The following is a 25909-nucleotide window of genomic DNA, read 5'->3' as shown; positions in this document are numbered from 1 at the left end:
TGATTTTTTTTTTCCATTTTAACAATGAAAATGTTGATTTCTTTTTCTCTATCTCTTTTCTTTCTCAATCTCTTTAAGTCAATACAATTGTTGGTATGTAAATTATCATTCATTTGATTGCACATGCCATATTTTTTATTGTACACACTTTATAATGAATTTGTTTCCATTTTAACAATGAAATTGTAGATTTTCTTTTTGCATCCTTTCCTCGTCTCTTTTCTTTCTCACTGACTTCAAGTCAATACAATTTTTGTTTTTCAAATTTTCACCCATCATTTATTTGATTTCCATATTTTTTATTACACACTTTATATTAAATAACCTTCCATTTTAATAGTGAAAATATAGATATCATTTTATTTTATTTTTGCCTATATTTGGCATCCATATTCTTGTCTCTTTTATCACTCAGTATTTTCAAGTCAATAGTATATATTGTTTGTTTGTATGTTTTCTTCCATTTAGTTTTCGGCAGACAAATCTTGATACCTAATCTATCTTCACTCTCATTTTCTCCTCTTTCTCCATTCTCTTTTGGATCATGGCCTCAGGGAATTCTGAAAAGATGTGAGTACAAGTTTATAACTTTTTATGATATATGTTCTTTTCTCCCTTTATGCCCTCTTAATTTATGCTTGAATGTTTTTTTCAATCAGAGAAATTTATGTAAAACGTGCTTTATCTTGAGAAACAATTTTTTGGAGAGATTTTTCAGTAGGGTTTTGATGACATTTTTAAGTTTTAGAAATTGAAAGGAAAGGTATGATTATTTGTTGAAGCAAGTGATAGGAGACAAGCGTAAGAAATAAGAAAATAGTTTTTCACTAGGCAGAAGGAGAGCCTTGGAGTAACTGGTAAAGTTGTTTCAATGCAACCAGAAGGTCACGGGTTCAAGCCGTGGGACCAATCTCTTGCAAGTATGCAAAATAAGATTGCGTACAATAAACCTTTGTGGTCTGGTCCAATCCCTTGCAAAAATGCAGAGTAAGATTGCATACAATAGACCGTTGTAGTTCGGTCCTTCCTTGAATCCCGTGTAGCGGAAGCTTTAGTGCACCGGGCTGTCCTTCAGGCTTGAATTTTAGATAGTATAGGGTCAAATTTGATGTTTTCCCCTTTAAATTAATGTTGGAAGGCATCTTCATCGAGAAAATGTTTTAGGGGAAAACAATTTACATCAAATTAATGAGATTCTTTTGGTAATTCTTCAGGCTTGAAAAGTGCATCTATGATTACTTGGTTAAGAAGGGGATGCGTGAGTCTGCCGATGCATTCGCGCGTGGAGTTGCTGTTGAAAATCCCACAGATGATGGTAAGTCTTTCTTTAAATTTATGGAAGATTTGAACTCATTACTGTGCTTTAATCGTGATTATCTTCTTTAAAAGTTGTATCCGCATGATCTATAACTCAGGGTAGACTGCCTAGGTTACATCCCCTTGGGATGCGGGGCTTTTACGGACGTTGGGTGAATGCAAGATTCTTTGTGCATCGGGCTACCCTTTTAGTGATGATCATGTTTTTTTAAGAACTATGTTATTTCTTTGATTTCATTTAAATTTTTGTATGGTGTTTGACTAGACGCATAGTTTAAGAAAAAAAGAAAGTCTTGTGGCACAAATTAAATTTATTCTCTCTATATTCGAATTTATGTGTCATTGGGCCACAAAAATTATGAAATACCTTTGATACATGTGGTCTAAAATAAGCTTTAAACATGTGTGACTATAAATCATCATAGTAACGTGAGAATTTTAAAGTATTTTTAAATATATAAAGGTGACATTTTTTGGGGACAAATGAAAAAGTAAAGTATGCCATATAAATTGGGTTAAAGAGAGTGTAACATACCAAAAGTATTCATACGAATAGAATGAAGGGAATGATAGATAATGCCATTCTTTGAATGTTGTGGTGCACATATCTAGGGTAATTTTTTCTCGAAAATGCTTTCTGTGTTTATAAAATTGTATTAATTGCTCTTTTTTATTTTGGAGGGATGTGCACAACATAGTGACTGATCATTTTATTTGAGGTGATGTGCTAATGTACAATTATTTAATTCTGCGATTTGTTTCAGCTATAAAATCTTCAGGGGCATTTCTCACGAAGTGGTGGAATATGTTATATGATAAGCTCATCTCTAATCATTCCTCCCAAGATCCTTTTGCTGAGGTATTCCCTAAAGTTTTCTAAGTTAAATTTACCTTCCTTTTGAAACTATGATAATCTAAATGAATGCTTTTTTAAAATTATCAGGCTGCACGTACTATGGACAATGTGGTACCTCAAGTCCCTTATGCTGTGCCAGCACCTTCTTCTCATTCTGTTACACCAGTTAGCTCTCCTACGATGCCAGATCCTTCTGAAGCAGGTTCGTTTATGTTTCAGAATCTCTTGATTTTGGTCTTGATAATACATGTGAGCTCACCTAAGTAATTTCCACTCTTATATGTTGACTTAACATGCATTAAGATAGTAACTAAAATCTGCTAGAAAAGCTCCTTCATTCGAGGAATTAGTTGCATACTTTTTCAGAATTCTCAGTGCCTTGTGCAGAACATGCTCATTGTTGTATTTGTATTGCAATTACCAAAATTAATATTGGTTTAACTTTGTATGTCCGATCATGAACATCAAGTACATTTATGGATTAGCTTACAGCCTCGTTCATGTCCAGCTTTAAGGATATGAAATATTTCCCCTAAGATGAGGTTTTATTTGGTGTATACAAGATCTCTCGATACGTAACTGAATGTACCTATAGCCTAAATTATTTGGTAATTGCAGAAGTGAATGAAAGAATTGCTTATGTGAGAATGCTTTTTGACCCAAAATGAGAATGTCTGTTTTTAGTTATTCAAGGACAATTAAACAGTTCTCTATTATAACGGAAACTCATATCAGATTCTCTGCTAATCTTCCTATCAGGCTCTTCCACCGCCTCCTGCTCTGGGATGCAGCAGACTCCCTAATCAAATCAAGATCTTGATTTCCTGATCTTGCTCTTGGCATGGAATTAAGAAGGTGATAACTTGAGAAAGTTTACAATTCATTAGCTATTATACAGTACATGTAGGCTATAGCCATGAGGAAAGACAAGATGCATTTTGTTACTTCTTGATTGTTTTAAGCATTTAATTTTTTTGTAATCCAAGCTTTATCATGAGTACTTGATTATGAATGGAATAACATTCGATGTTGTTGCTTTCTCCCAATTGTAAAATGGCTGTTGCATATTTTTTAATCAACTTGGAGATTTGGGAGTAATAGTTCTTCAAGAAGCATCAACTTTTCCTACAAGTGGGAAGAATGACAGTATCATTATAGTGCACAAGTTAAAGTGCAGTGCACAACAACAACAACATACCCAGTGTAACCCCATAAATGTGATCTAGGTAGGGTGATGTGTATGCAGCCTTAAAGTGCAGTGTCTTGATGTAAATGTTAAACTGCTAATACATTTAAATGAGGCATAGAGGGTTTAGGTAATGAGAAACCATAACGTTGATGGCTTTCGGCATGAGCGATTTAGGTTAAGGTCACAGGCAACATTTGGTATTTATATAAGTGGGCTTGATCAAGGATGCTTGAAGTAACATTATACTGATAGTAGTTAAGCTTTTACGAATTGGACTCCAAATAGTATTAAAGATATTGATCATCGATGTTTGAAGAAACATTATGTTGATGGTACTTGTATTCAAGTCCATTATTAGACTTGTATAAAAGATAGTATTCTTCCTTGGTCGTGAATAAGCTGTTCTTATATTAGCAAGGAGTCTAGTCAATCAAATCTACAGATTTAATGTCAAAATGATAAGGGCATCCTGGTGCATGAAGCATCTTGTGTTTACGCTGGATCCGGGAAAGGGCCATACTCCACCAATGTAGGTAGGCAGCCTATCTTGATGCAAACATCAATGGCTGATTCCATGGAGACAACTTTACAGTTGCTCCAAGACTTCCCTTACCGTCAAAATGATAAAAAACAAAAAGGGACTGTGCCTGCTTTGCTGCAGATATTTTCTCTAACAAGTGATTTGTGGCTGTGGTATCTTGAGGTAGAGACCACCTCAAGAGTAGAGTGCAGTGATTGAGGAAAGTTTCTGCATTGCGATATAATATTTAATTTCCATAATGACATAGTGAATGGGGACATCCTCACTGTGCATCATTTTGTGGATAAGATAGGAGGGAGAGTAAAAGAAGAAGGGAAATGCTGATTGGTATAAGGGAAAAGAATGTTAGCTCAATTACCTTTGAGTTCCTTAACACCTACCAGCCCATCCCTATTTAAACTCGGAAAACAAAGACCAACACATAAGAGAAAGGTAGTACAAATAGGATATTGGACCACTTTGATCATTGTTGATGTAGTGATCACATCATCAAGCAAGATTAGACCATGAGGTTACAATGTTTTCAAAAGCATGAAATACAAAAAAGAACAAGATCTATGGGCTTGAAGCAAAAAGCGAGAACTAAATTTCCTTGAGGTAAAGTTTACTCATAGTGGAGCTAAATATTGTCCGCTTAAGGTTATGATTATGATTATTTTGCACGTCATCATTCGGAACACATGGTTTTGCTCATTTAGTAATAACTCGTCGCTTGGATTGCTGTATCACTTTAAGCGGCGAAGCAATGACTTTTAATAATACCATGAGACTGGATTTTTCCATCATAACATGTGTAGAAGTTGTTTCTCTTTACCTTGATAGACTTCTATATTCTTCGAGTAGCTTCTGATAAATTCAACATATTTTAAACTACTCTTTCTCTTTGCAAGTAGTCTAACCCTTCTACCTAAGGTCATTCCAATTTCAACAAGTTATTTATAAGCGGTCGGACTTGGTACAAGTAGTGTTAGAGGATGTTATAAACTAAGTAGAAATATACCATTTGTGACTTCCTTTTATCTTCCCCTAATAATCATCATAAGGTAGAACATAAAAGTAAAGAGATAAGTAAAGTGCACAAGTTGTGGAACGCTAAGAAATACCAAACACGTATGATTTAGAGGGGTGTTTGGATAAACTTTTTTTGAGTGAATTAAAAGTCAAAAGCCAAAATTAGGTAGCTACCTACTTTTAACTCTTGGCTCTTTTTTTGTACATTTTAAGCCTAAGGTAAAGGGCGTAAGCACTTTGTGTCTTTGCCAAACACCTCTAAAAATAAAAAAGTGTTTAAAAGTAAAAAATACCTAAGAATAAGTCAATTCAAACACCCTCTTAATGCTATAATAAAGTTGTTATTGATCAAAAGCCTCATAATTGAGCCAAAAATTGTCCGCTTAAGGTTCAGGTTATTTTGCGCGTCATCATTTTAAGCGCATGGTCTCCTCGCTTGGATTGCTTTAACGCTTTAAGTAGTGAAGCAAAAGACTTCTAATAATACCATGACCGGATTTTGGCATCATAACATGTGTGGAAGTCATTTCTCTTTACCTTGATTGACTTCTATATTCTTCAAAGTAGGTTCCTATAAAGTGAACATACTTTAAAGTTTAAACTACTTTGTTTTTGCAAGTAGTCTAAAACCCTTCTACCTAAGGTCATGCTAATTTCAACAAGTCATTACTAAAAGGCTATGTTGCTCAGACTCTTAAAAAATATTGACGGGTGCGTGTTGGATCCTCCAAAAGTAGTTTGTTCTTGGAGGATCCAACACGGATTCGAACATTTTTGAAGAGTTCGAGCAACATAGCGAGAGGGGCCTGACCTGGTACAAGAAGTGGCATAAGATGTTATGAACTAAACAGAAATATTCCATTTGTGGCTTCCTTTCACTTTCTCTAATAATCATCATACATAAAATAGAATATATAAGTCGATATACATAATGAAATAAAGCGCAAATTATGGAACACTAAAAAGATTAAACATATGATTTAATGCTATAATAAAGTTGGTATTACTCCAACTTCTCATACTTGAGCCAAAAATCGTCCGCTTAAGGTTAGGATTATTTTGCATGTCATCATTTGAAGCTAAATTGCTCGGATTCTCCAAAAATGATGTTGCACCCGCGTCGGATCCTTCAAAAATACACTATTTGGAGGATCCGACACGCACCCGTCAACATTTTTGGAAGAGTCCTAGCAACATAGATTTTTAAGTGCATGATTTCGCTCATGAAGCAATAACTCCTCGCTTGGATTGCTTTATTGCTTTAAGCACGAAGCAATGACTTTTAATAACACCATAATACTGGATTTTGCGATCATAACATGTGTGAAAGTCGTTTCTCTTTACCTTGATAGATTTCTATATTCTTCAAGTAGCTCCCTATAAAGAAAACATATTTTAAACTACTCTGTCTTTGCAAGTAGTCTAAAACCCTTCTACCTAAGGTCATTCCAGTTTCAACAAGTTATTACTAGAGTGGTCCGACTTGGTACAAGTAGTGTTATAGGACGTTATAAACTAAATAGAAATATACTATTTGTACTACCTTTCTCTTTCCCTAATAAGGGTCACAAGATAGTGTAAAAGTAAAGAGATATTTATTAAAGTAGAAACCTTTTCTCATTTCTCAATTCCACTAGTCATAAATGCTTGACCAACAAAGGTTCAAATCTCATTCTATTTTCTAATGAATGGGATGTTGTTGCACAAGGTTGTTTTAAGATTTGGTGTTAATAGCAAGTTTGGCTTTCCATAAGAGGCACATACAATGTTGCGGTTCCGGTTTCATCTGCACTCAGTACTTCCGACACAAAATATAAATTTATGCGTAAAAATCTAGTAAAATTAGAATGAATAGTATGTCTGAATCTGTAATTTAAAAAATAGAATGGGCTCGATACTGCCAACCTTAAATATTGAACCTGTAGAGTTTTTTTTTGAAACGGGTAACATTACTCTATATATCCACAGGTATAAGTGTAGTTCCCCTTTAAAAGTATTACGATCTATCAAAAGCTCAAGTCTATTTTTGTTGCCTATAAAAAATCTTGAACATCAAAGATGTCTTCAGTTTGAGCTAATAAACTATGTTTACAGCAAAAGTAAAATAGAGCTAAACACTTCATTTTGACATCATGTAGACTATTCTGCACATTTTCAAAGCTCCTATTGTTTCTCTCTTTCCAGATTGACCACCAAATGCATGCTGGGACAATCTTCCATCTCTCCTTTTTTGTAACATTTCCATCCCTTTCCAGCTACTAAGTACAACTCTAATGCATCCTGATTTCACCCATCTGATCCCCTTCACGCTAGTGAACATTCTCCATAGTTGTTCTGTCCATTTACAATGTAAGAAAAGATGGTTGACTGTCTCAGCTTTTTCCACACATATAACACCTAGAAGCCAACTGATGACCTCTCTTGTCAGGTTCTCATGTGTTAGAACAACTTCTTTTGCCAAAAGCCAAGTGAAACAATTCACTTTGTAAGGCACCTTAGGTTTTCATAACATCTTCCATGTCCACTCTTTCTCCTGTCCCCTTGTAAGGCACCTATAGAGTTTAAATTTTGGATTTGCCAAGGCTTTGTCTTCATAGTTTCCTAATCATGCTTTCTTGATTATTTTTTTACAGAATCCTATAAGAAATAATATACATTTAAACATTAACATTAGTACTAGTTTGGAGTACAAGAAAAGAAAAATATTTAGATGACTTTAGTTGTGATTAGGTTTTGATAAGGACAGTAGTTATGAGTAGTGCGATTGAGACCACAATGGTAGAAATTTGGGAATACAAAGTGCTCTTACTAAGTGTGTCTATTGATACTTTATGACATCTAAAATAAATAAAGCTACTACTGCTTCGTAAGGGTAAAAGACATGAAGTTCTGAGTTACTAAATTATAATATTTGCAAGAAGAAATAATATTAATTAATAGTCGAGTTTAGATCTATAATATGAAAATCAAGCAATGATGTGCTTTCATAATTTCTATACCCTAGGGCGGGTCCAAAGGGCGGGTCACAGACGGATTTTTCGGTTATAAAAAAAAAAAAAAAACTAAAGCATTGGATTTAGCAAAGAAAAACGCCAAGAGAATGTAATTACAAATACAAACTATAAATCGGTGGACAAAAGAATGGAAAATTGTATAATTAAGCTATACATATGATGTTGTACCCCTTTAAGGCAGAGCCTATTACTGAATGTTCACACACCTTAACACCTTGATGTCTACACTAAAGCACCAATTAAGCGAGGTGAAGCGCACAAGCTGGGCTTCGCTGAGATTCATGGCTTAAGAGTGCTTTCAGTGAGCCTTTAACAACCCTATAGTTATTTGAAGTGTTATGTTGTAGTGTTATCTGATAAGGTGGTTAGTCATTTCACTGTGATAAATGTGTAAATGTATGGTAAAAACTTATTCATTCACCAAAGACCTGCCTAGGTTGCTACTTGCATTTGTTAAACAGTCGTCAACATAGTTGGTAGAGACTCATATAATCAACCCGAACTAGTTTGGGATTGATACTATTGGTTTTTCTATACCTACTTATGATTCTTTATGACAAAGAAATTCTGTAAAAAAAAAAACTGATGCTGACATATCCTCTCTTTTGGAATTGGACTATCCGTTCTTTGTTTAGTCTCTTTTTTTTTCTCGCACCTGTATAATTACTTCGAACAAAGTATGGAATAGCAGTGCTGCAACTTATTCTTAAAATCTTCAGATTGGGAAAGATGCTGACTTGCAGAAAGCTATAATAGATGATACTGAAAAGAAAAAGAAAAGGAAAGCTACATATCTCAAAGAGATGATATCTAATAAGTGCAAGCAATTTGTATGGTGCTTTGAAACATAGATGATATCTAATAAGGAGTATGCTTATTGAGGAATTAGAGCTTGTAGATCTGTTAGGCTCTCTGTAAGTAGTTTCTCTGTTTCTCTCTTTTTTTGTTTGTTTTGTTCCCCTTTTGAAGGTCTCCAGCATATCCTTAATGCTGATTGCTGACGAATACAACAGTACCAGTTTCAAAAAAAAAAAAACATACTTGGTCACACTCGTAAAATTAGAATTTTATGCAAGTATAGTGTAGTACAATGTGATTATAGCCTTTTTGTATAGTCTCTCATAATTCAAGAGCTTTGTTACAGACTGTAAAAGAATTATGAAAAGTTAGCAAAAAGGAGCTCATGTTCTATCTTTGTTAAAACCATTGACTAAGTATATCACTTAGTGCTTTGTTAAGAAATAGATGCAGATAGTAAGTTTCTAAGTTCAAGTATGATACTCCATCATATATTTTGCTTAATATCACAATAGTTGATGCTTCAATTCTGATTCTTTTGCAGACGTCTCTTTGATTTCTAGGCCTCATTCTACTAGAAGCAAGATAATGTGTTTCCACTTTTATCACAAGGAAAGTGTTGGTTGATATTGGGCATGTGTTGGCTGATGGCACTATGGCACTATGTGACTCAACTTATTCATGTCAAAGGGTTGTTGATTTGATGTCATTTCAGCCTCAGGTGGCATAAGTTGGCATTTCTCAAGAGCATTCTCGGCCAAAAAATTTGATTCAGGTTTCCCTTATATCACATGAACACTTGATCTAATAGGAAACTAAATAAACATGGTTTGATCATCTCCTGGCTTTGAAATAGATATTTTGTTGGATGTCAACTCCTATTGACATAAAGTCAAGACTAGAGGATGGCATCGAATGGAATATAGGACAAAAATTTGGCATCACAAGGAAGATTTTAATTAGATTCTGTAAAAGTAGGCCAAATGATTGCATCATGTGATATTTGTTAATCTTGCAAAATTAACAGCAAAGGATTGCATTACAAAAGGGATATAAGGTACCACATTTTCCCTGGTTTGTGTAGCTTGCGAAATTAAAGAATCATTCTTTCAAATTACAATTTCCTTAGAAAAGTGATTTTAACTTGAAAAGTTTAGGTAACACCTCATCATAGGATTCTTGGGCATGCTCGGGTGGTTCACGATGAATATTTCACAAAATACATCCCATCGCTCCATTAGAAGTTTATGTGGAGAATTGATATATATAAAGCATCTCCCAGAATGAACTTGAAATTCATGGGTCTGTTTGCAATTTGTTTCCTCTTATCAATTCTTCAAAGGGATTTCTAGCAGAATGGTGGAATATATTCATCTTTAATCACTCCGAGCATGCCAAGAGACCTATGATGCGTTACATAAACTTTTCTACGTCAAATTCATTTTTGAGGCAATTATAAATCTGATGCATGATTCATTATATTCTAAGGCTACACTAAAGTGAATGTGCTACCTTATATCCTTTTTGTACTACCAAACTTTACTCCCAACTCTGCAAGAACAAATATTTTTCCTGTGATGCTATTGTTTGGTCCTAATTTTATAGAACCAATCTTTTTTGTGATTACCTAATATATCTCCTATGATGCCTTACTTTAGATCTAACTCTATGCCAATTAGGGGTAAACATCCTGAAAAGTATCTATTTACCCATGCTAAAGCTATGAGATATTCAACTGACGTTTACTCAGTTTTCTATTGGATCTGATGTTCAAATGATGCAAGGGCAGACTGAATCATACTGTAAGGCTACCTTATGATACTTGCTGATGAAGTGGCATCCAATTTACTATTTATAGAGATGGATAAGACAAGTCACATGGGCATCCACAACATGATGTAGATAACATGTGTCAAGAACTTACCTTTTTGGAAAAGTTGCGGAATGTACATGAGTAGGATCAAACCTTATGCCTTTTATTTATATGAGGTACCTCTTTAAAGAACTCCCCAAGAGGGCTTAAGCTCGTTGGATTTGAAGCAGCAGACCTGCAACACTCAGTCCGTCCTTTTTAGTTCAAAGAATGGAGAAGCAAATTGGAATTTTGATAATTTTATTGACGGATTGGTAAGAAGCCAATTGTATAGGGTTCCAAACCTATTGTCTAATAAGAGGAAAGGGGCAAGCCAATATTGACTCCTAGAAAAATATAAATCATTGGACAACAAGGAACCATCATATATTGACGTTGCACATGACTCAATCAACTCAACTCAAGGTCTTACGCTAATAGAAGCTTCTTACTTTCCTATTAGCGAAAGAAAATAACTGGAAAATAAGTAAGTTTGTCGATTTGTATAGGAAATCCTTCATAAAAGACTTATACATTGAAGAGAAATATCTCAGGATCTCTTCTGTTTTTCTCTTCCTAGATGATTGAGCGTCAACTTAGTGATACTTGCAACAAAATTCAAGAGGAGCAAATGGTGAAGCAGTTTGAAAAAAGAAATCTGCAAAAAATCAGACCCCTGTGTTGGAAGCTCGGAGCAGCTGAAGCATCTGTCTTAAAATAAGGTAAGTCCAAGTTCAGACAAGCTATAGCGAGTAAATTATTCTAATTGAACATTTTTAGTTTGATTTTCTTTCATGCACTATAAAGATTGAAAGTCAATGAACTTTTTCTCAATTCCTTTGGCTACCATTTCCTGATGCATGTCGTTCGTATAAGAGTGACACAAATAGAGACTTCATTAGGTTCTCTTGTAACTGTGCTGTCTGGGAGCTCTTCTGCTTTCTTGAAGTTGTTTTTTGTATAGGTGATATCAACCAGTTACGGTTAAGGATTAGTTTTTTTTGTTACACTTCCATCGGTTTGGTGTTTGTCAATATTTTTGTAAGTTTGATAAAATGGACATTCCAGTTGTTCTTTGTATGGATTTGGTAAACAATGCTATATAATTTTCTTAAAGATCACAATATAACTTGGAAGCTCAAAGTTCATCCTTTTCTTATCCACCAAAGGACTCCATTAATTACTTGCATAATAAGTATCATTTTGTTTTTGATACCCGTGGTGCCTCAGCCAGCTTGCGCGCACCTCAATTAATTTCACGGGATACCTGCCACCTCCCACCAGCATAAATACCAAGTAATTATGTCCACCAAAGTATCATTCTCATATTATTTCATCTAACAGATATACACCTATGTTTGGCTCGGATTACACAAGTGCTGATTCCAGTAACAAGAGTTAATGAGTCTAATATTTTGATTTACTGTTGTTTGCCTCATCCCATTCCAGTATTAGTTGGTGTTAGAATAGGCATAGAAATAATATATACAATCTTACTTAGAATAGGAATAAGAATATAAATAGTATATAGAAAAGGATTGTATTGTAGTGTCCAAGTTGGAAAAAGAGTCTTATGTAGAGTAATAATGTAATACTGTAGTTTAATAATATTCTTCTCTGATATTTCTCACATGATGTCTGAGATTCTATGTTCTTGGTAGAGAACCAAAGAGCTTCCGTTGTTGGCGGTCAGCTATTATCCATATATGTCGCTCGTCTATCCAACAATTATGTTAGAAAAAGTTGGATCACCGTGTATCTTTAATTGTGACTACTTTGTCATATTTCATTTGCGTACCGTACATTTTTTTCAAACTACTTTCCCATATTTGATTTGTGTAGCACCGTGCATCATTCCAATGACTAACTTCTCATATCTTATTTGTTGTAGCACCGTGCCCTCTTTTCGGTGACTACTTTCTCTTATTTGTTGGCTGAATTTTTTTTGGGCGTCCGTGACGACCTTATTAATGAAGCGTGTTGGTCAGAAGGGGAAAAGTAGGCATTTTCAAGTTCAAACGAGGCTCGAAACAGGAAATATCAATTTTTCCATTTTTCGTGTGCTAAGTCCATATATTTTGGGTGCTATTTGATCTCGACTAGCTTTTGGCCAATTTTCTTTGCAAGTGTTCGCGATGACCTTTTTAATGACGTGTGTTGGTCCAAAACGTAGGCATTCTCAATTTCAAACGAGGCTCAGAACAAGAAATATCGATTTTTTCCATTTTTCGTGTGTTATTGTTCATGCATTTTGGGTGATAATTTATCCTAATGGAGTTTTGGCAGAAACATTTAATGGGTGTTCATGATGAGCTTATTAATGACGCGCGTATGCGCAAATGTAGACATTTTCAAGTTTAAACTAGGTTCGGAACAAGAAATACCAATTTTTTCATTTTTCGTGTATTATAGTCCATGTATTTTGGGTGATATTTGATTCCGACGAGTTTTTGGCCAAATATTTTTGTGAGCATCGCTGACAACCTTATAAATGATGTGCATTGTCTAGAGGGGCAAACATATGCATTTTCAAGTTCAAACGAGGCCCGAAATAGGAAATACCGATTTTTTCATTTTTCGTGTGTTATATTTCATGAATTTTGGGTGATATTTGATCCTGACAGGTTTTTGGCTGAAAGTTTTAGTGGGCGTCCATGATGACCTTATTTATGAAGCGCGTTGGTCTGGTGGGGGTAAACGTAGGCATTTTCAAGTTCAAACGAGGCCTGGAATAGGAAACATTATTTTTTCTAGCTTTGTGTGATAGTCCATGAATTTTGAGAATTATTTGATCCCGACAGGTTTTTGGCTGAAGTTTTTTGTGGGCGTACGTAACAACCTTAATAATGAGACGCGTTGGTCTGGAGGGGCAAACGTAGGAATTTTCAAGTTCAAATGAGGCCTGAAATACGAAATACTGATTTTTCTATTTTTCGTAGGCTATAGTTCATGAATTTTGGGTCATATTTGATTCCAATAGGTTTTTGGACGAAATTTTTTGTGGGCATCTCTGACGACATTATTAATGATGTGAATTGGTTCAGAGGGGCAAACTTAGACATTTTCAAGTCCAAATGAGGCCCAGAATAGGACGTATCGATTTTTTCATTTTTGTGTGCCATATATTATCTTGACGGGTTTATCGCAAAGATAGCGATTTGTTTCTTTTGTCGTGGTTTATAGTCATGGATTTTGGATGATATTTGTCCCGATGGGTTTTTGGCTGAAACTTTTTATAAGCGTCTGTGACAACCTTATTAATGACGTGCGTTGGTTTGGAGTGGAAAATGTAGGCATTTTCAAGTTCAAACGAGGCTCATAGCAGTAAATATCAATTTTTCAATTTTTCGTGTGCTGTAGTCCATGGATTTTGAGTGATATTTGATCCTGACGGGTTTTCGACTGATTTTTTTTCTGTGCATCCATACCAACCTTATTAATGACGTGCGTTGGTCTGGAGGGGAAAACATAGGCATTTTCAAGTTTAAACAAGGCGCGGAACATGAAATACTGATTTTTTTATTTTTCGTGTGCTATTGTCTATGGATTTTGGGTGATATTTTATCCCGATGGGTTTTTGGCCGAATTTTTTTATGTACGTCCGTGCAGACCTTATTAATGACGCACGTTGGTTTGTAGGGGCAAACATAAACATTTTCAAGTTCAAACAAGGTCCGGAACAGTAAATATTATTTTTCATTTTTTGTGTGCTATAGTCCATGAATTTTGGATGATATTTAATCTCGGTGGGTTGTTTGCTCAATTTTTTTGTGGGCGTCTGTGATGATCTTATTATTGACGTGTCCAGAGGGGCAAATGTAGAAATTTTCAAGTTTAAACGAGGCTCGAAACAGGAAATAACGATTTTTCCATTTTTATGCGCTATAGTGCATGAATTTTGGGTGATATTTGATCTCGACGGATTTTTGGTCGAAATAGTCTGAGACGACCTTATTGATGATGCGTGTTGGTTTGTATTGGCAAACATAGACATTTTAATGTTCAAAAGAATCTCGGAATAGGAAATACGGATTTTTCCATTGTTCGTGTGCTATAGTCCATAGATTTTGGGTGATATTTGATCCTGATGGGTTTTTAGCCAAAACATTTTATAAGCATCCGTGACGACCTTATTAATGACGTGCGTGGTTTGGAGTGTAAAACGTAGGCATTTTCAAGTTTAAACAAGACCCAGAATAATATATATAATTTTTTTCATTTTTCGTGTGCTACAATCCATGAATTTTGGGTGATATCTGATCCTAACGGGTTTTAGGCTGAAATTTTTCTATGCATGCATACCAACCTTATTAATGATGCACGTTGGTCTGGAGAGGCAAACATAGGCATTTCAAGGTCAAAGAAAGCGCGGAACAGGAAATAGTGATTTTTTTTCATTTTTCTTGTGCTATTGGGTGATATTTGATCCCGATAGGTTTTTGGCTGAAATTTTTTTAGGCGTCCATGATGACTTTATTAAGAAAACGTAGGAATTTTAAAGTTAAGAGGAGGTCTGGAAGAGTAAATACCGATTTTCCATTTTTTGTGTGCTATAATAGTCCATGGATTTTGGGTGATGTTTAATTCCAGCGGGTTTTTTGCCGAAATTATTTTTGGGCGTCCGTGACGACCTTATTAGAGATGTGTGTTGGTCTAGAGGGGCAAACATAGGAATTTTCAAGTTCAAACGAGGACCGGAACAGGAAATACCAATTTTTCCATTTTTTGTGTGTCATAGTCCATGAATTTTGGGTGATATTTATCCCGATGGGTTTTTAGCTAAATTTCTTTGTGGATGTCTGTGACGACCTTAATAATGATATGTGTTGGTCCTTAGGGGAAAACAGTCATTTTCATGTTCAAAAGAGGCCCGGAATAGGAAATACCGATTTTTCCATTTTTCGTGTGCTATATAATCCATGGATTTGGGTGATATTTAATCCCAACGGATTTTTTGTTGAATTTTTTTGTGGGCATCCGTGACGACCTAATTAATGACGCGCGTTGGTCAGGAGGGGCAAACTTAGGCCTTTTTAAGTTCAAACGAGGCCCGTTATAGGAAATACTGTTTTTTTCATTTTTCGTGTGCTATATAGTCCATGAATTTTGGGTGATATTTGATCCGGACGAGTTTTGAGACGAAATTGTTTGTGGGAATCCGTGATGAACTTATGAATTACACACATTGGTTGACATTTTCAAGTTCAAATAAGGCCCGAAACAGGGTATATCGATTTTTCTTGTGCTATAGTCGATGGATATAATTAGGTGATATTTGATCATGAAGGGTTTTTGGATGAAACTTTTTGTGGGCGTCCGTGACGACCTTATTAATGACACTTTGGTTCGGAAGGGCGAACGTATGTATTTTTAAGTTCATACTAGGCCTAGAACAGGAAATACCAATTTCTCCATTTTTTGTGTGTTTCATGAATTTTGGGTGATATTTGAATTTTTGGCTAAAATTCTTTTATGTGCGTCCGTGACAACCTTAATAATGACCTACGTTGGTCTGGTGGAACAAACGTTGTCCATCAATTGTTTTGCTTAACCGTCCAATATTTTTGCACATACTAGCTCAATACATGTTGCACGAAACTTTTTAAATTAAAAAAAAAAAAAGGGTCTCTAATAGAAATTTTACAATCTCAAAGCTCGAACCCCAGTCCATTACATAAGGACTTAAGGTTTTTAGGGAAAACATAAATAGTAAGGAAGCTATATTAGCATAAATAATTAACAAATTAAAGTATACAAGAAATAAGCATGACCAACTTAATAATTAATTGATAGTCAAATTACAAAACAAGATCTCCCACTCTTGTATACCAATTTTATACCCAATATTTTTCCCATATATAAACTAGAAACTGAAATTAAAAGAAAAATGTATACGAAAAATAAATCAAGGGTAACTATTCCTATCTGATATATATATTATATATATACATATAATAAACAATGAACTAAACTCCGATTCTAGAACCATGGGAGATCTAGATTCAAATCTCACGTTATATGATATTTTGTCAAACCATCGGAAATTTGATGTATAGAATTAACCGATGATTGTATTGATATAGAGTAACAAATATATTTGATAGAATAGTCTAATAAGTTATCCCAAGTTGACTTAGGCACCATGCTCATCCATGTTAAGTCATGTCGTTTCTCTTTTTACTTTCGGTAAATATTTTCCATCAGCCTTGAAAGAAAGAAGGAGAAGAACGGTGCATAAAACACCTCACATTCAAGTAGGGTTTGAGAAGGGACTGCACTCCAAGGGGTGTAATATTGTAGGTAGCTTAGTTATCCTAAGGCAAGATCTATCATTCGAACTCGTAACTTATCGGTCATACGAAGATAAATTTATTGTTGCTCCAAGGCTCAGGCTCTAAAGAAAGGAAGAAATAAAACCAAACAAAAAATTATCTACCTAGGGAAGACCAATATTACTATTAAAAAGGAGGTAGATTGTAAAAAAGATATACAAAATATTTTTCTTACCTTAGATCAGAGAAGGGAGTGAACTAGACCCTAAATTTGAAGGATCAACATAATCACTAGCCCAAGAAAGAAAAGGATTATTAACATAATTCATCTCTTCAATCTGATTAAGCTCATGGTAATTAGAATCTTGAAACTTGTCATTGTTGGTAATGAAGTTTTGTTGATGAAGTGTAGGAGCTATAAGGGAGGTCAAATTTGAACTTGAACTAGATATTAAAGAAGATCCAAAAGTAGGGTAACTTGAAAGAAGTGAAGAACTAGAGTTATTAGTACTAGTTACAATATCTTGGATCTTCTTGAATTCATTAGAAAACCCTAATCCAAGGTTTTCATTATTGAAAACCCTAGAAAAATTAAACAATCTTGGAAATTGGATGTTTGGATCAAAAGGGTTAGTGGATAACCCATAATTAAACAAAGGATTTGTATGATCAACAACAACTTGGGGTTCATGAAAATTAGGACCAAGATTTGTAGAAGATGTAACAAAATTTGGTTTCTGGATATTTTTGTTTTTCCTAGAGGAACCACCCAAAGGGACATGTCTTAGGGTTCCACCTCTAGTCCAATACCTTTTACAAGATTTGCAAAAATGTCTTGGCTGAGACAAACTATAATTGTTGTAGTAACAAAACTTGGTATTCGATGAATCGCAACGAGGGCATTTTAGGGTTTGTTGTTGTTGTGGTTGTTGTTGTGGTTGATCTTGGATATTTTGTTTCTCCATGATCATGAAGTTGCTTTTCTGCAAAAAAGAACAAGAGAAAAAGTGTTAGAATGAAATCATGAATGAATACTCTCTTCTAAAAGATAATTAAGAAACAAAAAATGGGGTTAAGAGAAATTTTGTACCATATTCTTCTCATCACTTTCTCCTAGCATGTTTTTTCTTCTAATTAATGCTTCTTGATTCTCTATGAAGGAGGAATTTTGTTTGAAACAAAGAGTAAGAAGACAAATATATAGCTAAAGAAATATTTTATATTTAGAGAGAGATATTAAGCCACGATATTTGCATTTAATTATTAGTGTTGTTTAAGTACTATAGGCGGAGACTAAAATTATTGCAAATCAGACTTTCTACCTTCACAATATAGGAATAAGGTTGTATACATATCACTTTATCCAAATTTCACTTGTGAAATTATACTGAAAAAAATTGTTATCGTAGATGATATAAAATAATTATTTAAAAGTTTTCAAATAAAGAAAAACTTTATTGTATTTATATTCTTTTTAGAATTACTAGAAAGAAAAAAGGTTACATAAAACTAGGAAGTAATTGGTAGCTCAATAATATTTTCCTTTGGTCTCAACTTGGGTCAATGGAAAAAATACTCATTTCGATAAGATATAAGAGAAAATATTTTCAGAAGATCCTATAATAAATATATGTCCCATTAATATTATAAATTGATAATTCTTTAAAAGTACAAATATATTTAAGGCCTTTTAGTGAAATGATTCTATTGTGTGTTTATTTTTTTTGTTAAAATTTAAATCTAGTTGAAGCTCACCTCTAACTTTTCTTCTTGCATCCAAAAGTTCCGGTGCTAGCTTTTCGAAACGCACCATAAAATTGTGAAGAGTTCTAGATGCGATAAGTGCTTCCCTACGGGTAATTGGTTCCAAATGTATTATATCATTTTCAAAAAAATATATTACAATGAATCATATACATCGTACTTTATGTATAATGAATGAATTCTTGTGTGAATTCAATAAATATGATACATAATTTAGTAAGATACAATGATTTTGATGTATTCATTGTACTTTATGTATAATAAATTTATTTTTATGTGAATTCAATAAATATGATACATAAGTTAGTAAGATACAATGATTTTGATGTAATCAAAATTAACTTTCATTGGATCTCAAAACACTCTTTAAATTAATAAATATTAATTTATCGATTTAATAATACCTTTCAAAATAACAATATTTTATAGTCCCACTAATATTAATTTAATGAGATTTACTGTAATTTATAATCACTGATATGGTTAAAAAAAGAAGCTATATGGCTATTACTATGTTCATATTATCATATATATATATACTTCCACTTTGATTTCGTATAATTCTCTTTAATATAATTTAATAAAAAAAAAGGTCAAATTCTATCATTATTTATATCCTAATTTCACGTGTAGTGTTTGCTTTGGTCCTGAAGAAACGTAGATCGTTATTAAATAGTACAGTATAATATAATGTCTGGCAAAAGAATATTATGGAAAGACATTTTTTTTCGTCAAAGATGATGACAGAAAGTAAAGTAAGCAAGAACATGACATATGAATATTCTTGAGATTTCCAAGAAAAAAAAAAGGAGATATATTATATAGTTTAAAGCAGAAAAACATTATGACGTACCAAAAAAAAAAACATCACAACACATAAGTTAGTAAATATTTTACATTTCTTTGTTTAGATTAGATTAATGATACAAATTTATATTTGTTGATTAATGTGGGATAACTTAACATTTACTAAGCATGGGTGTCTATCGATTAGAGTATGAATAACATAACATGATTTTAACATAAAATATAAAAGTTGTTAAATGAATTTGACACTGTCATCATATAAGTGAATAACATAATATATATATATATATATATATATATATATAGCTTATAACCCATTGCTTCAATAAGTTATGGAGGTAGTAGATCAGAGCTTAAATAATTAGTTATATTCCTCGACATTTTAAATATATCGATGAATACGTGTAGAATTCTTCAAAAGTAATGCATTTATTAAAGAATTAATAAGAGTATAACAACATTTTTTTTTAAAAATCTGAACAAAATAAGTTATTACTATAAACATAAATTATTCCAATAACTAACATTTGTTTTTTTTTAGAAATAAGTCCTACACTAAGAAATAATGTACATGTAATACTCTTTCTGCAATAAAATAAAATTAGGTGATGTTCAAGAGAATGTTTATTAAAATACAATTAAGTGATGTTCAAGAGAATGTTTATTAAAATACAATTAGGTGATGTTCAAGAGAATGTTTATTAATAATTCCTTCTTGTAATCATCTTACTGATTTGCTTATAGAATTATACACAAGATACCCAAAAATATGACTAAAATGGATAATTTTAACAAGTGGTGTTATATGTTTAAATTATTGTAAGTGAAGAATATTTAGATAGATTCTGAAACAAAACACAAAAAAACAAAAACAAAAACAAAAAAACAGAATTCATAATAATGTTTGATTTTCTGTTTTTGAAACCGATGACAATGATTTTCTCCTTTCTTGTACGATAATAGTTTGTTATTAATATATTTTATTTATTGCCCATGATATATATAATAGATATCAAATTATCATATTGAATTAAAAAATTTGATATGGGGATTCGGGAATTATAAGATAAATGGTATACATTTTAAATATTTTTTATATTTGATATTCGATATATTTAAAATAATATTGAAATATCGTGTATCATATAAGTCATTTTCATAAATTACTCCATTTATCCAATTTATGTGGCACTTTTCGTTTTACGAGAGTCAAACAGTTTATGTTTGACCGGTAATTTATGCATGTAATCTTTAAATTTTTTGAAATGAAATTTTTATATTTTCCGACTTGTTTTTGGCCGAAATTTTTCATGGACATCCGTTACGACCTTATTAATGGCATGAGTTGGTACCGAGGGGAAAACAGAGAATTTTCAAGTTCAAACGAGCCTTAATACGGGAAAAAAAAATCAAATTTACAGATTTTCGTGTGCTATAGTCCATGGATTTTTTGTGATACGTGATACTGACTTGTTTTTAGTCGAAATTTTTCATGGACGTCTGTTACTACCTTATAATGGCATGAGTTTACCCCGATGTGCAAACAGACGTATTTTCAAGTTCAAACGAGCTCCAATGCAGTAAAAATAATTTACCAATTTTTGTGTGCTATAGTCCATTGATTTTTGGTGATACGTGATCTAGACTTGTTTTTGGATGAAATTTTTCATGGACGTTAGTTACGACCTTATTAATGACGTGAGTTGGTTTTGAATGGCAAAGAGACACATTCTCAAGTTCAAACGATCCCCAATAGGGGAAAAACCAAATTTACCGATTTGCATGTGCTATAATCCATGGATTTTTGGTGATATATGATCCCCACTTATTTTTTGCCAATTTTTTTATGGACGTCCCTAACGACCTTATTAATGGCTTGAATTGGTCCCGAAGAGAAAACTGACGCATTTTCAAGTTCAAATAGGCCTCAATGCGGGAAAAACCAAATTTACCAATTTTCGTGTACTATAGTCCATGGATTTTTTGTGATACGTGATCCCAACTTGCTATGCCAAAAAAATTCACGAACGTCTGTTACGACCTTATTAATGGTGTGAGTTGGTCTTGAGAGGCAAACAAACATTTTCAAGTTCAAACGAGCCCTAATGCGGAAAAAACTAAATTTGCCAATTTTTGTGTGCTATAAGTCCATGAATTTTAGTGGTACGTGATCTCGATATGTTTTTGGCCGAAATTTTTCATGGACGTCCGTTACGACCTTATTAATGGCGTGAGTTTGTCCCAAGGGGAAACAGACGCATTTTCAAGATCAAACGAGCCCCAATGAGGGAAAAACCAAATTTATCAATTTTTGTGTATTATAGTCCATAGATTTTTTATGATAGGTTATCTCGACGTTTTTGGCCGAAATTATTCATGGACGTTCGTTACGACCTTATTAATGGCGTGAGTTTGTCTCGTGGGGCAAACAGACGCATTTTCAAGTTAAAACGAGCCCTATATAATAAAAACTAAATTTACTGATTTTCATGTACTATAGTCCATGGATTTTTGGTGATGCGTGATCCTGACTTATTTTTGGCCGAAATTTTTCATAGACATCTGTTACGATCTTATTAATATCGTGAGTCTGTCCTGATGGGAAAACAGACACATTTTCAAGTTCAAACGAGTCTCAATGCGGGAAAACCCAAATTTACCAATTTTCGGGTCTATAGTCCATGGATTTTTGGTGATACGTGATCCCGACTTGTTTTTGGCCAAAAATTTTCATGGATGTCCATTACGAACTTATTAGTGGCGTGAGTAGGTTCCGATGGGTAAACATATGCATTTTAAAGTTCAAACAACCCCCAATGCGGAAAAAACCAATATTTCTGATATTTGTGTGCTAAAGTCCATGGATTTTTGGTGATACGTAGTCCCGACTTGTTTTTGCCAAAAAAATTCACGGTCATCCATTACGACCTTATTAATGGCGTGAGTTGGTCCCGAGGGGAATACATACACATTTCAAGTTCAAACGAGCCCCAATGCGGAAAAAACTAAGTTTACTGATTTTCATGTGCTATAGTCCATGGACTTTTGGTGATATATGATCCCGACCTGTTTTTGGCTGAAATTTTTCATGGATGTCCATTACGACCTTATTAATGGCGTGAGTTGGTTCCGAGGGACAAACAGACGCATTTTCAAATTCAAACCAGCCCCAATGCGGAAAAACCAAATTTACTGATTTTTGTGTGCTATAGTTCATGGATTTTTGGTGATACATGATCCCGGCTTGTTTTTGGCAAAAAAAAATTATGGACATCCATTACGACCTTATTAATGGCATTAGTTTTTCCCAAAGATAAAACAAACACATTTTCAAGTTCAAACGAGCCCAATGCGGAAAAACAAAATTTATCAATTTCCGTGTGCTTAGTCTAAGGATTTTTATGATACGTGATCCTGTTGGCCAAAATTATTCATGGATGTTCGTTATGACCTTATTAATAAAGTAAGTTTATCCCGTGGGGCAAACAGATGCATTTTCTAGTTAAAAGATCCCCATATGGTAAAAACAAAATTTACCAATTTTTATGTGTTATAGTCTACGAATTTTTTTATGATACGTGGTCCCAATTTTTTTGGCTGAATTTTTTCATAAACGTTCATTACGACTTTATTAAAGGAGTGAGTTGGTCCCGGGGGCATACAAACGCATTTTAAAGTTCAAACTAGCCCCAAAGCAGAAAAAATCAGATTTTGTTGATTTTTGTGTGCTATAGTCCATTGATTTTTGGTGATACAGGATTTTTGCTTGTTTTTTGCTAGAATTTTTCATGGATGTCCATTAGGCCCTTATTAATGGCGTGAGTTGGTCCTGAGTGGCAAACGGGTGAATTTTCAAGTTCCAACGAGCCCCAAAGCAGGAAAAATTAGATTTTACCAATTTTCGTGTGCTATATTTGGTGATACATGATTTTATTTTTTTTGCCAAATTTTTTCATGGGAGTCCTTTACGACCATATTAATGGTGTGAGTTCGTCCCGGAAGGGAAAACAAGCGCATTTTCAAGTACAAATGATCCCCAAAGCAAGAAAAATCAAATTTTATCGATTTTCGTGTGTCATAGTTCATGAATTTTTGGTGATACAGAACTTCGGCTTGTTTTTGACCAAAAATTTTAATGGACGTCCATTACAAACTTATTAATGGAGTGAGTTCATCCTGAGGGGCAAACATGTGCATTTAAAAGTTCAAACAAGCCCAAAGAAAGAAAAACCAGATTTTACCAATTTTCGTGTGTTATAGTCCATGGATTTTTGGTGATCCGAAATTTCAACGTCATTTTTGCCAAAAAGTTTCATGGACGTCCGTTAAGACCTTAGCTATGGAGCCAGTTGATCCCCACGGCCAAATCGACCATTTTCAAGGTCAAACGAGCCCCAGAGCAGGTAAACCCACCATTTTGCCAATTTTCGTATGCTATAGTGCATGGATTTTTGGTAATCTAGAATTTCGACGTCATTTTTGCCATAATTTGTCATGGACGTCCGTTAAGACCTTAGTTATGGAGCCAGTTGGTCCCCATAACCAAACCAGCCCATTTTCAAGGTCAAATGAGATCCAGAGCAGGTAAACCCCCCATTTTGTCGATTTCGTGTGCTATAGTCCATTGATTTTCGGTGATCCGGATTTTCGACGTCATTTTTGCCAAAAGAATTCATGGACGTTCGTTAAGACCTTAGTTATGGATTCAGTTGGTCCCCACGGCCAAATCGGCCCATTTTCAAGGTCAAACGAGCCCCTGATTTGGTAAATCCCCATTTTGCAAATTTTCGTGTGCTATGTCCATGGATTTTTGGTGATTTGGAATTTCGACGTCATTTTTGCCAAAAAGTTTCGTGAATGTCTGTTAAGACCTTAGCTATGGAGCCAGTTGGTCCCCACAGCCAAACCGGCCCATTTTCAAGGTCAAACGAGCCCAAAACAAGTAAACCCCCCATTTTGCCAATTTTCGTGTACTATAGTCCATGGATTTTTGGTGATCCAAAATTTCGACGTCCTTTTTGCCAAACTTTTTCATGGACATCCGTTAAGACCTTAGCTACGGAGCCAGTTGGTCTACACGGGAAAATCGTCTCATTTTCAAGGTCAAACGAGCCTTAGAGCAGGTAAACCCCCTATTTTACCAATTTTCGTGTGTATAATCCATGGATATTTGGTGATACAGAATTCCGATGTCATTTTTTCCCAAAATTTTTCATGGACTTCCGTTAAGACCTTAGTTATGGAGCCAGTTGGTCCTTACGGCCAAACCGACCATTTTCAAGGTTAAACGAGCCCCGGAGCAGCTAAATCCATATTTTGCCAATTTCGTGTGCTATAGCCCATGGATTCTTGGTGATCCTGAATTACGACGTCTTTTTTGACAAAAAATTTCATGGACGTCCGTTAAGACCTTAGTTATGGAGCCAGTTGGTCCCTACGGCCAAACCGGCTCATTTTCAAGGTCAAAGGAGCCCAGAGCAGGTAAACCCCCCATTTTGCCGATTTTCGTGTGCTATAGTCCATGGATTTTTGGTGATCCAGAATTCCCACATCATTTTTGCAAAAAAAAAAGCATGGGCATTCGTTAAGACCTTAGCAATGGAGTTAGTTGGTCCCCGCGACCAAACCGGCCAATTTTCAAGGTCAAATGAGCTCCAGAGCAGGTAAACCCGCCATTTTGTTGATTTTCTTGTGCTATAATCCATGGATATTTGGTGATCTGTAATTTCGACGTCATTTTTATGCCGTAATTTTCCTATCTTTAGAAAAATCACTTTTTGAAATGTTCTAAGTATAAAACAATTTGAGAAAAATACTTAGAAAAGAATCGCCACTTAATTTTTTTAAGAAATTAAAACAACTTAAAATTCTCAAAAATTTAAACAGAAAAAATCATTTGAAAATACCAAAGAGGGTTCGGGGTTCAATTTACACTTTGAGAAGTGTTTAAGCATTCGAAGTGCCCGCTAACATGCAGTTGACCTGCGACTTGACTAAATATATTTTGACTATTTTTAGAAAATAGATTTAACATAAGAATAATAATTTACCATATTTGGTTAACTTTGAGAAAATAGTTAAACAAATTGACACATTTTATTTCATTTTATTTTTTTAGAGAAAGGGATCCAAAATGAAACATTTGACTCAAAATACAAGTGATTAGAATATTAATGAAACTAGATTAATTAAAATTTATTTAATTTATTTTTGAAATAATAATTTAAACCAATTTAATAAATTAAAGCATAAAAATCATTTTAAATTAATTGACTAACCTTTTGAGAAAATGACTAAGGAAGTATATTTTTTTATTAATTGAAAAAGTTTTGACTAACATTTTTAAAGTTTATTTGAGAAAAATACTTTAACTTAAAAACAATTTTAAAATGAATAAATGTGATTAAGTGAAAAACATTAAAGAACTTCATTTTTAAGAACCAAAGGTTTAACTTAATTGAAGATATAAAATTTTGACCAATATACTT

General features: G+C 33.9%; 2 protein-coding genes across 10 annotated transcripts in view; one reads left to right on the top strand and one right to left on the bottom strand.

Annotated features, from left to right (window-relative positions):
- The window catches only part of LOC102599015 (uncharacterized), a 49620-nt gene extending 36636 nt beyond the window's left edge, over positions 1–12984 (top strand). For 5 of the 9 annotated variants that reach the window (XR_001472994.1, XR_001472995.1, XR_001472993.1 and 2 more), the window contains 8 exons: positions 555–570; positions 1215–1315; positions 2082–2176; positions 2261–2375; positions 2933–3028; positions 8648–8842; positions 9271–11065; positions 11159–11566. The gene's annotated coding sequence lies outside the window, so the exon portion shown is untranslated. Of the gene's footprint in view, positions 1–554; positions 571–1214; positions 1316–2081; positions 2177–2260; positions 2376–2932; positions 3029–8647; positions 8843–9270; positions 11066–11158; positions 11567–12469 lie in introns of those variants that run through there. The other 4 variants (XR_001472989.1, XR_001472996.1, XR_001472990.1 and 1 more) reach the window with 4 other exon arrangements.
- Positions 12985–16576: 3592 nt separating this feature from the next.
- LOC102598246 (dof zinc finger protein DOF1.4-like) lies at positions 16577–18079 on the bottom strand. Its single transcript, XM_015306906.1, has 2 exons — positions 17941–18079; positions 16577–17833 (listed from the first exon to the last, which is right to left on the bottom strand). The coding sequence occupies exons 1-2, from the start codon at positions 17968–17970 to the stop codon at positions 17087–17089; spliced, it is 777 nt and encodes a 258-aa protein (XP_015162392.1). The 5' UTR covers positions 17971–18079; the 3' UTR covers positions 16577–17086.
- Between the last annotated feature and the right edge of the window lie 7830 nt (positions 18080–25909).

Source organism: Solanum tuberosum, unplaced genomic scaffold, assembly GCF_000226075.1.
Source record: "Solanum tuberosum cultivar DM 1-3 516 R44 unplaced genomic scaffold, SolTub_3.0 scf00039, whole genome shotgun sequence".
Taxonomy (NCBI): Eukaryota; Viridiplantae; Streptophyta; class Magnoliopsida; order Solanales; family Solanaceae; genus Solanum; species Solanum tuberosum.
The sequence above is the reverse complement of the archived record's forward strand: the minus strand, read 5'-3'. Positions and strand labels throughout refer to the sequence as shown.

Bases quoted from the DNA above. Each gene is read 5' to 3' on its own strand.
- LOC102598246 (XM_015306906.1), bottom strand. From the start codon at position 17,970: ATGCTAGGAGAAAGTGATGAGAAGAATATG. The intron at 17,834-17,940 runs GTACAAAATTTC...TCTTTTTTGCAG, and splicing joins AAAGTGATGAGAAGAATATG to AAAAGCAACTTCATGATCAT.